This window comes from Herpailurus yagouaroundi, unplaced genomic scaffold, assembly GCF_014898765.1.
Source record: "Herpailurus yagouaroundi ecotype Mexico unplaced genomic scaffold, PumYag 64699, whole genome shotgun sequence".
Lineage (NCBI taxonomy): Eukaryota > Metazoa > Chordata > Mammalia > Carnivora > Felidae > Herpailurus > Herpailurus yagouaroundi.
In genome coordinates, this window is record NW_024417977.1 from 1 (window position 1) to 11,497 (window position 11,497).

At 45.3% G+C, this 11,497-nt stretch overlaps 1 protein-coding gene and 1 long non-coding RNA gene across 3 annotated transcripts; one reads left to right on the forward strand and one right to left on the reverse strand.

Moving 5' to 3' along the window:
- Positions 1 to 6: 6 nt before the first annotated feature.
- PNMA3 (PNMA family member 3) lies at positions 7 to 3,255 on the reverse strand. Of its 2 annotated transcripts, XR_005787699.1 has the most exons (3): positions 2,943 to 3,255; positions 668 to 2,657; positions 7 to 151 (listed from the first exon to the last, which is right to left on the reverse strand). XR_005787699.1 is itself a non-coding variant. In XM_040466649.1 (2 exons), exon 2 carries the CDS (start codon positions 2,548 to 2,550, stop codon positions 1,162 to 1,164), a length of 1,389 nt encoding a protein of 462 aa, XP_040322583.1. In that variant the 5' UTR covers positions 2,551 to 2,657; positions 2,943 to 3,255; the 3' UTR covers positions 240 to 1,161. The 2 variants fall into 2 exon arrangements, 1 of the variants encoding a protein (XP_040322583.1); XM_040466649.1 differs by lacking the exon at positions 7 to 151 and having other exon boundaries at positions 240 to 2,657.
- Positions 3,256 to 4,277: 1,022 nt separating this feature from the next.
- Positions 4,278 to 5,998, forward strand: LOC121024428 (uncharacterized). Its single transcript, XR_005787700.1, has 2 exons — positions 4,278 to 4,510; positions 5,099 to 5,998. It is a non-coding gene; the product is annotated as an uncharacterized LOC121024428 (long non-coding RNA).
- The last annotated feature ends 5,499 nt before the right edge of the window (positions 5,999 to 11,497 follow it).

Below are 11,497 nucleotides of genomic sequence, written 5' to 3' on the forward strand. Positions count from 1 at the left end.
GGCTAGGGCCAGCCACTCAGGGGTGCTTCCCAGGCTGGCTGCCTGAATTGGCAGGGTTTGGTGCTGGCCTTGGCATTGCCAGCTGCTGAGTTGTCGTTCACCAGGCCAGTCCCATGCTTCCTTGCCTGCAGGCTCCTGGTGCCCAGTGGCACTGTATAAACAAAAGCAGAACAACCTCCCACCACCAAGCCCTACCCCCTCCTCCTCCTCTCCTCTACCTTTTTCTCCTCCTCCTTCTTTACCTCTTTCTCTTCCTTCTCTCCTACACCCTTTTCTCCTCCTCCTCTTCCACTTCCTTCTCTTTCTCTTCCTCCTCCTCCTGCTTTGGAACCAAAGAGTCTCTGCTACACACTCACTCACACCAAAGCCAGCTGTGAGGTACTGGCCCACCAAGTACCAGTACTCCCACCTGCCTGGCTGAGCTGAAGCTCTGGCCCAAGGATCTTCTCCTTGTAGTTTTTGCTCTCCTTGCCCCTATAGCCCTTCCAGGCTGCAGCAGAAGGAAACTGCCTGTAGGCTGGTGCTAGGCTCCCAGAGCCTTTGGTTCTCCTGCCCTCACTTGTGCAGGGGCTTGAGGGCTCTGCCTTCCTGGGGGTCCCCTAGAATAGTGTAGATGGATAATCTTGAAAACAGGCTGGACCATGTGGCCTCCTGTCTGCGGCATTACCTGTCTGTTGTACAGCTCTTCTTTGCCTGAGATGACTCCTTCAGGTAGGGCTGGTCCTGGGGAAGGCTCCTCCAGGCCCCACGTGGCCTGCGGGCCAGTTGGCATCTTTAGCTCAGAGCCCACAGGGTGGGCATTTGGGGGTGGCCAGATGATGGGGCTGATGAATGAGTCCCCAGCTCTACTTTCCTCAGCCTCTGCTGTGTTGGGGTCTTTGCCTGCAGCTGGTGCACCCCATGTGCTCGGTGGGGCAACCCCCCAGTTGTGTCTCTGGCACTTCAGTGCACTGTTGGCCTTCACTGAGTCCCATGTAGCTTGGTGAGTGGAGTCTTTTTCATCTGGCAGAGGATGAGGGGGCTCAGCCTGGGCATGGCTTCTTTGCCCCTCTACCCCACTCAAGTCCCCTGCTGTTTCTGTGGGCTGCCCCTTTCCCTTTTTCCAATATCTCTTTTGTTTCCTCTGCCTGAAATAAGAAGAGGTGCCTTGTTCTCCTGAGCCTACTTGGCTTTGGGCTTGGGATGGCTCTTTTCCCAAGCCCTGTTCCCATTTCCCGACTCCATTGCAGCCTGTCTCTTCTGCTTTACCAAGAGCGGGTTTGGAGGGTTGCTACACTGTGCCCTGATGTGGCCATCTTCTCCACAGCTATAGCAGAATGTGTGATGTTTCCGTTTTCCTGAACCTTGGGAGCTGGCCCTTAGCACACGCCCCCTTCGATGCTGTCCTCTGCCTCTCCTGCGCCGGGAACCTTGGGAAGGCCTGGCCTGAAGAGTGCTGCCAGGGGCAGCAAAAGACACTGCTCTGAGAGCATTGGCTCTGGCAGATGGCCTTACTCCTGCATCCAGCCCCTGTAGCCTCCCCCTTTCTGGACCAAAAGTGGCCTCCCACTCCTCCTCCTCACGCAGGAGCTTCACCAGTGCCAGAAAGCCAGGTGGTTTCCTTCGCTGTTTCATCAACTTAAGCCTGTCTCGAAGTTTGTCAGTAAGGGTAGCCCCACTTAAGACTTGTTTCAGGCGAGCCTGATTCACATTCCTTCGCAATACTGCATTTTTTTCTACAGCTCTTTGGAGCAGGGGTTCTAAACGCAACACAAAGCTGGAGACTTTCTCTCCCACCTCCTGATAGGCCTTATAAAATTTCACATGGGCGATTTTACGACTTTCCACAGGTCCAAATACCTGTTGCAGGGCTGCCAGGCACTCCTCCACAGTTATGGCAGCATTGTTAGCCCGGAGCCCACTGACCACCTGCAGAGCAGGGCCCCGCAAGCATTCCATCAGCCGCCGCCTCTTTTCACCCTCAGGCACCTGCCACATCTGTAGCACCTCAGTGGTGTGCTCAAGCCAGGCTTCAAAGGCCAATGCCCCTGGGATGGACACAGTGTTCCCAGAAAAGACTCTTAGTTCTCTGTACATTTGTTCTAGCAGAGGCTGCACTGCTGCCCCCAGGGTCTGGGCCCAGGTCCAGAAGTCAGGTGATATGGCCACTCTTGGAGCAGGGCAGTTGGTGTCTGATCCAAGCACTCTGTTCATATCTGACACTGTCCGCCTCTCCTCCTCTAAGAAGCGGTTCAGTCTATTGAGAAATTCCCCATCTGAGTTCCGAGGTTTTACAACCACTTCCCAGGGCCCTCCCTTTCCGGGTATTTCCCTGGGGATCAAAGCATAGTCAATATCTTGGGCAAGCTCCAAGAGAAATGCTTGGGCATTCTCTTCCCTCCTGAACATCCTGCCAATGACCCTATACCTGCCCAGGTGCCTGAGAGCATCCTGAAGAGTCTCCTCAAATTCATCCTCACCACAGTCCTCAGGAATCCCCAGGATAAGCATGGACCTCTGCGTGTTCAGATGTTCCCCCCGACACCAATCCTGCAACAGGGTCAATGGCATGTCCCCAATCTCTGTGGAGCCTAATTTAGGGGATAATGATCACTGCGTGGTGCACATGTATCAGGCCAACTCCCAGGGCGACAGCAGACAGCCCAGATCTCCACAGCCTGTGAATACAAACGAGGCGAAAGCGAGGTTAAGCGCCCCCCCCCCCCCCCCCCCGCCGCCCCCCCCCCCCAGGTGACCCTCCTCCCCCGGGGCGGTGCCTTTGCCGCCCAGGCTAGACCCCTGCCCCTCCTTCCACCCGCCCGCCGGGGCCACGGCCCCCTCCCCACCGCGTCCCTCTCGCCCCCGCGGGCTGCCGCAGTCCTACTGGGGCGGGCGGAGGGCAGGCGGCGGGCGGGCGGGTCTCCTGGAGGGCTGAGCGCACCCTCCCCGGTTCTGGTACCTACCTTCCTCTGGGTCGGGGTCCTTCCTCTTCGAGGTCCCAGCAGGTGGGGCGCAGGGGCTGCGCCGAGCGGCAGCGGGGTCGTGCGCCCCTCTTTTCCTGGCTGCCTCTCACTCCCTCTCCTTCTTCCTCTCCCTGTCCCTCTCTCAGCGCGGCACTTGGGCTAGAGCGCCGGCGCCTGCTCGCCACCACTCTCTGCAGTGCGGACTCGGGGCGGGGGCGCAGTGGCGGCGGAGCGCGGACCCTCCGCGTCGCCCCGGAGACCGCCGGGCCATTGGCGCGCGCGGGTCACGCGGCCAGGCTGTGGCCACCGCCGCGGGCACCCCGGGACTGCGCGTGACGTCACCTGCTCCTTCCCCCGCCCCCGAGGGGGCGCTGGCACAGGTGGGGATCCTGGGGACCCGAGAGCCAGTGCCCCCATCCTGGACCCAACCCTGCCCACCTCCCGCCCCTCCCGGAACATGCTCTCGGGGCGTCAGCCTGGCGAGGGGTCCATATCCCCGGGTGCCCACCAGAGAGCCGCTGGGCAGGCCCGAGATGCGCCCGCCAGCGCTGCATTCTGGCATGGGTGGAGCGCGGGATGGGGGCGCGTTCTGGGGCTCCTTCACCTGTTTCCGCCCCTCCTCCACTCCACCCAGACCGGGTCCTGTCCCAGCTAGGCGAGAAGCACTTCCTCCGGGTGCTACTACGTGGAATAGATGCCACCTGCGCACATGAGCGCTCGCACACACCACCGCAACCAGGGGTCAGCAGTCCCCATACTCGCGCGGGGGCCGTGGCCGCTGTGGGCACACGACGGGCCAAGATGCGTCGCTGCCCCAGTGCCAGGGCCCTGCCCCAAAGAGGGTGACCCAGTGTACTGGTTTGCTTGGTCCTTTTCCATTTTGAGTGCTGCAAGTCCACTGTCTGGAAAAGAAAGCACTCCATTTGGAGCCCAATCCCTTGGACCTGCCTTTTCGTGATGGCATTGGGCTGTGGGTTGTACTGCATCTGTAGGGTCCCAGTGGTATCAGAAAGAGGAAAGGAATGATTGCCCTTCAGGCAAAAGGTCCAGTGGTCTGTGCTCCTGTCTGCTCTGCCAACTACATCCTCACCTCCTGTGTGCAGAGCTCTCCCAAGCTACAGAAGGAGGGACCTGTGGTGGATGCCCAGGTTAGGCTCACCCATCCAGCCAAGTCTGGAGAGACACCTTGTACTGGGTGTGGCATAGAACTCTTCACTTGCTGCTATAAACATTGGGGTACAAGTGCCCCTTAAATACTGAGAACAAACTGAGTGTTGATGGGGGTGGGGGAGAGGGGAAAGTGGGTGATAGGCATTGAGGAGGGCACCTGTTGAGATGAGCACTGGGTGTTGTATGGAAACTAATTTGACAATAAATTATATTTAATATATAAAAAAAGAACTGTTCACTTGCATTCCCACTCCACATTGTGATGATGCATTCTGTTTGCCTGACAGGGACCATGTAATAATGACCTCTAAGTGCTTTTCTCTGCTCAAACTGGATAAACGTTCCTACCATGACTTCATAAAACTTATTTCTTTTACCTCTCACCAGAATCCTGAGAGGTAGGTATTAGCATCCTTATTTGACTCATGAGGCTCAGAGAGGTGAAGGGACATATACAAAAGCATGCACCTTAATGCAGGTGGAATTGAAATTAGATTCTAAATTGGTCCCCATAACCCTTTGAGTAGACTTGGGACTATTTCTATTCTGGTTATGTCATCCACATTAGAATTACTTCCCTTATTTCTGTCCACTCACAGTCCATGTGAGGAGGAAAAATCCTCCTCATATTTACTAGAGAGTAAATTGGCTCAACTTTAGATTTGTAGGTTTCCTTCTATTCAATCATGTAGGAAAATGGGAAAATTGTTAAAAATTGTTTTTCTCAAAAGTGGTGATTCACTTTCTATGGCATATGGAATGGGACTACTCAGGGGTGCTTTGAAAGTCTACCATGTGTATCTTTTTTTCTTAAAAACATCTAAGTTACTCAAAATCCATGTCTCTTATAAAACACTTGGTTGCCAATTTCCAAATCAGCTTTTTGTGATCCTGGGATGGCAATGAAATAGCATAGTTATCTGGAAGACTACATACAGTTCCCAGTTTTGCCACTCAGAGGACTTAACCATCTACTCAACTTACAGAAGCAGAAATGAGTCTCAGTGAAGGAACACAACCAGCCCAAAATGACACAATGAGTAAATGGCAAAGTTATGAGACATCAAGGGGAGATGCAAAGGCATCTCCAAGGAAAAAGGGGACATTCAGAATTTCTCTGGGAAAAGGCATGTAGAGTTCCCAGCCAGGTGCAATGCAGCAGATCTGTGGATATCCTGGATGTCAGGAAAGAGTGATTTGGAGACACCAGGGTTGAAGTGATATATTTCAATATGCTTGGTTTGAAAGTTTTTGAACCCTTTTGTAATTGGAGATAACCTTTCCTCTGGTTTTAGGGCCTCCTTGACTCTGTGCTCAAAGGATGGTAAAGAATAATGTCTCTTCTATTTAAATAGAAGGATTTTCAAGCCAGTAAAAATATCTTATTTGCTTTTATGTCTCCATTGCCTTGCATGGTTCTAGCACAAAGGCACTAAAATTGAGGAACTGGTAGATAAATTCCACTTATAAAGTGGAAAGTATAATAGAGCATGAAGGAGGCCACCTCCACTGGAGTGGCCTTCTCCTAGCTTAGACCAGTAGTGTCAGGGTTATTTAGAGAACAAATTCCTGAGCCCTACCTCTGGAGACTCTGATCTGCTGGGTCTGAGATAGACCTGGGATTTTTTTTTTTTACCAGAGTTTCTGGTAAGTAATACTATAAAAAATACATTCTACAACATTAAACATACAAAAGGTCATAAAAAGTACAACCAATACTTTGATACCTACTACCTAAGACGTAAAACACTGCCAGTGAAGTTAACCTCTTTGCATACTCCTTCCCAATAGCCTCTTGCTCTCTGCCCCATAGAGGGAAGCAATGTTATGCATTTGCATTTCTTTTGTATTTCCACTGCAAATAAATTTATCTTAAACAAGTGGAAGTATTGTGTTCTCGTGTTTTAAACTTTGTATAAATGGTATCATATTGTTGGTATTCACCCATCTAGTTAACTAATCATTGTTTGTGAGAATCACCATTTTGATACATGCAAGTTCGGTTCATCAATTTTCACTTCTGTATAATATTCCATTGTAGGGGTGTATGTATATTTATGTGTGTGTGTGTATACAAAAATGTACTTATAAGTTTTCACATTGATGGATATTTAAGTTGTTTCTCATTTTTAGTATCACAAATAATGCTTCTCTAAAATATTGTTGGAGAGTTTCACTATGGTACGTACCTAGCAGTGGCATTGCTGGGTCAAAGACTATTTTTAGTGTTAAGATACATTGTCAAACTGTTCTTCAGTTTGATATACCAATTTATACCTCTATCAATCTCCACATCATCACCAACATATTACGTGACTTAAATGTTGCCAATTTAGAGGGATGCCAATTGTTATTTCTTATGTTTTACTTTGAATTTCTCTGATTATAAATGAGGTTTAATACCTTAGTTAGGGGTCCATTTCTGATTCCTTTTGTTTGAAATTCTTACTAATCTTTCCCATTTCTTTATTGGAAGTTTCTCATTTTTATGCTTCATAGGAGTTCTTTGTGTAATCTGGAAACTTTTTCTATTTAAGTTACTTTTGTTGGTAACCAATTGGTAACCAATTACCCAAAGCATACTGGCTTACAACAACCATTTTATTTTGCTCACAATTTTGTGAGTTAGGAACTAGGGGAAAGTTTAGCTGGGCGGTTCTCACTTAGGGTTTCTCATGTAGTTGAAGATGTGAGCTGGGAATTTAATGATATGCAGGCATAACTGGGCTGGAAACCTAAGATGGCTCACTCACATGGCTGACATTGAATCGTATTTTGGGTATCACAGCCAATAACATTCTAAATGTTTACACACAGTCAGATAACAATACCTCCTCTGAATTACCATTCTTGGGTCAATGAAGTTTTTGCTGTGGACTATAATAAATTTCTGTGGGAGAATGCATGTATAGACAGAAATTACTCCCCTTAATTATTTAAGATAGCTATATGTTGGATTATATCCTCCCAAAATTCATATGGTGAAATCCTAACCTCCAGTATATCAGAATGTGGCCTTATTTGCAATTAAAGTCATTCATTGCAGATGTAATTATAAAAAAAGTTATGCAGCCATAATTTTGCATTATTTTGAATTAATAAACTTTATTTTTTAGAGCAAGTTTTGGTTCACAGCAAAATTGAGTGGGAAATATAGAAATTTCCTGTATACTCATTATTCCCCAACACACACAACCCCCTACACTATTGACATCTCACAATAGAGTGATACATTTATTACAATTACTCAAACTGGTTTACATTAAGTTGATTCTTAGTGTTGTACATCCTCTGGGTTTTGACAAATATAATGACATATATCCACCATTATAATATTATAAAAAGTAGTTTCATTGCCTTAAAAATCCTCTGTGTTCTGACCATTCATCCTTTCCTCCCCACTAAATCCTAGCAACCACTGATCTTTTTACTGTCTCCACAGTTTTGATTTTTTCAGAATGTCATGTAGCTGTAATTATATAGTATATATCCTTTTCAGATTGACTTCTTTTATTAAGTAATATACATTTAACATTTTTCCATGTCTTTTCATGACTTGATAACTCATTTCTTTTTAATGCTTAATAATTTTCCATTGTCTGGATGCACCATAGTTTATCCATTCAGCTACATATTTTTCTTTCTTTTACACATGACTTATTTTTAAAAATATTTTTGAATATATGAAATTTATTGTCAAATTGGTTTCCATACAACACCCAGTGCTCATCCCAAAAGATGCCCTCTTCAATACCCATCAGCCACCCCCCCTCCCTCCCACCACCCATCAACCCTCAGTTTGTTCTCAGTTTTTAAGAGTCTCTTATGCTTTGGCTCTCTCCCACTCTAACCTCTTTTTTTTTTTCTCCTTCCCCTCCCTCATGGGTTTCTGTTAAGTTTCTCAGGATCCACACAAGAGTGAAAACATATGGTATCTGTCTTTCTCTGTATGGCTTATTTCACTTAGCATCACACTCTCCAGTTCCATCCACGTTGCTACAAAGGGCCATATTTCATTCTTTCTCATTGCCACGTAGTACTCCATTGTGTATACAAACCACAATTTCTTTATCCATTCATCAGTTGATGGACATTTAGGCTCTTTCCATAATTTGGCTATTGTTGAGAGTGCTGCTATAAACATTGGGGTACAAGTGCCCCTATGCATCAGTACTCCTGTATCCCTTGGGTAAACTCTTAGAAGTGCTACTGCTGGGTCATAGGGTAGGTCTATTTTTAATTTTTTGAGGAACCTTCACACTGTTTTCCAGAGCGGCTGCACCAGTTTGCATTCCCACCAACAGTGCAAGAGGGTTCCCGTTTCTCCACATCCTCTCCAGCAGCTATAGTCTCCTGATTCGTTCATTTTGGTCACTCTGACTGGTGTGAGGTGATATGTGAGAGTGGTTTTTATTTGTATTTCCCTGATAAGGAGCGATGTTGAACATCATTTAATGTGCCTGTAGACCATCCGGATGTCTTCTTTAGAGAAGTGTCTATTCATGTTTTCTGCCCATTTCTTCACTGGATTGTTTTTCGGGTGTGGAGTTTGGTGAGCTCTTTATAGATTTTGGATACTAGCCCTTTGTCCGATATGTCATTTGCAAATATCTTTTCCCATTCCCTTGGTTGCCTTTTAGTTTTGTTGATTGTTTCCTTTGCTGTGCAGAAGCATTTTATCTTCATGAGGTCCCATTAGTTCATTTTTGCTTTTAATTCCCTTGCCTTTGGGGATGTGTCAAGTAAGAAATTGCTACGGCTGAGGTCAGAGAGGTCTTTTCCTGCTTTCTCCTCTAGTGTTTTGGTGGTTTCCTGTCTCACATTCAGGTCCTTTATCCATTTTCAGTTTATTTTTGTGAATGGTGTGAGAAAGTGGTCTAGTTTCAACCTTCTGCATGTTGCTGTCCAGTTCTCCCAGCACCATTTGTTACAGAGACTGTCTTTGTTCCATTGGATATTCTTTCCTGCTTTGTCAAAGATTAGTTGGCCATACTTTTGTGGGTCCAGTTCTGGGGTTTCTATTCTATTCCATTGGTCTATGTGTCTGTTTTTGTGCCAATACCATGCTGTCTTGATGATGACAGCTTTGTAGTAGAGGCTACAGTCTGGGATTGTGATGCCTCCTGCTTTGGTCTTCTTCTTCAAAATTACTTTGCCCATTTGGGGCCTTTTGTGGTTCCATATGAATTTTAGGATTGCTTGTTCTAGCTTCGAGAAGAATGCTGGTGCAATTTTGATTGGGATTGCATTGAATGTGTAGATAGCTTTGGGTAGTATTGACATTTTGACAATAGTTATTCTTCCGATCCATGAGCATGGAATGTTTTTCAATTTCTTTATATCTTCTTCAATTTCCTTCATAAGTTTTCTATAGTTTTCAGCATACAGATCTTTTACATCTTTGGTTAGATTTATTCCTAGGTATTTTATGCTTCTTGGTGCAATTGGGAATGGGATCAGTTTCTTTATTTGTCTTTCTGTTGTTTCATTATTAGTGTATAAGAATGCAACTGATTTCTGTACATTGATTTTGCATCCTTCAACTTTGCTGAATTCATGTATCACCACTTCTATCAGACTTTTGGTGGAGTCTATTGGGTTTTCCATGTATAATATCATGTCATCTGCAAAAAGTGAAAGCTTGACTTCATCTTTGCCAATTTTGATGCCTTTGATTTCCTTTTGTTGTCTGATTGCTGATGCTAGAACTTCCAACACTATGTTAAACAACAGCGGTGAGAGTGGACATCCCTGTTGTGCTCCTGATCTCGGGGGAAAAAGCTCTCAGTTTTTCCCCATTGAGGATGATGGTAGCTGTGGGCTTTTCATAAATGGCTTTTATGATGTTTAAGTATGGTTCTTCTATCCCGACTTTCTTGAGGGTTTTTATTAAAAAGGATGCTGAATTTTGTTAAATGCTTTTTCTGCATCGATTGACAGGATCATATGGTTCTTATCTTTTCTTTTATTAATGTGATGTATCACATTCATTGATTTGCGAATGTTGAACCAGCCCTGCATCCCAGGAATGAATCCCACTTGATCATGGTGAATAATTCTTTTTATATGCCATTGAATTCGATTTGCTAGTATCTTATTGAGAATTTTTGCATCCATATTAATCAAGGATATTGGCCTGTAGTTCTATTTTTTTACTGGGTCTCTGTCTGGTTTAGGAATCAAAGTAATACTGGCTTCATAGAGTGAATCTGAAAGTTTTCCTTCCCTTTCTATTTTTTGGAATACCTTGAGAAGGATAGGTATTAACTCTGCTTTAAACGTCTGGTGGAACTCCCCTGAGAAGCCATCTGGTCCTGGACTCTTATTTGTGGGGAGATTTTTGATGATTGATTCAATTTCTTTGTTGGTTATGGGTCTGTTCAAGCTTTCTATTTCCTCCTGATTGAGTTTTGGAAGTGTGTGGGTGTTTAGGAATTTGTCCATTTCTTCCAGGTTGTCCAGTTTGTTGGCATATGATTTTTCATAGTATTCCCTGATAATTGCTTGTATTTCTGAGGGATTGGTTGTAATAATTCCATTTTCATTCATGATTTTATCTATTTGGGTAATCTCCCTTTTCTTATTGAGAAGCCTGGCTAGAGGTTTATCGATTTTGTTTATTTTCTCAAAAAACCAACTCTTGGTTTCGTGGATCTGCTCTACAGTTTTTTTTTTAGATTCTATATTGTTTATTTCTCCTCTGATCTTTATTATTTCTCTTCTTCTGCTGGGTTTAGGCTGCCTTTGCTGTTCTGCTTCTATTTCCTTTAGGTGTGCTGTTACATTTTATGTTTGGGATTTTTCTTGTTTCTTGAGATAGGCCTGGATTGCAATGTATTTTCCTCTCAGGACTGCCTTCGCTGCATCCCAAAGCGTTTGGATTGTTGTATTTTCATTTTCGTTTGTTTCCATATATTTTTTAATTTCTTCTCTAATTGCCTGGTTGACCCATTCATTCTTTACTAGGGTGTTCTTTAACCTCCATGCTTTTGGAGGTTTTCCAGACTTTTTCCTGTGGTTGATTTCAAGCTTCATAGCATTGTGGTCTGAAAGTATGCATGGTATGATCTCAATTCTTGTATAGTTATGAAGGGCTGTTTTGTGACCCAGTATATGATCTATCTTGGAGAATGTTCCATGTGCACTCGAGAAGAAAGTATATTCTGTTGCTTTGGGATGCAGAGTTCTAAATATATCTGTCAAGTCCATCTGATCCAATGTCTCATTCAGGGCCCTTGTTTCTTTATTGACCGTGTGTCTAGATGATCTATCCATTTCTGTAAGTGGGGTGTTAAAGTCCCCTGCAATTACCACATTCTTATCAATAAGGTTGCTTATGTTTGTAATTGTTTTATATATTTGGGGGCTCCGGTATTCGGCGCATA

Excerpts from the sequence above, each read along its gene's own strand:
- PNMA3 (XM_040466649.1), bottom strand. The coding sequence starts at position 2,550 with ATGCCATTGACCCTGTTGCAGGATTGGTGTCGGGGGGAACATCTGAAC.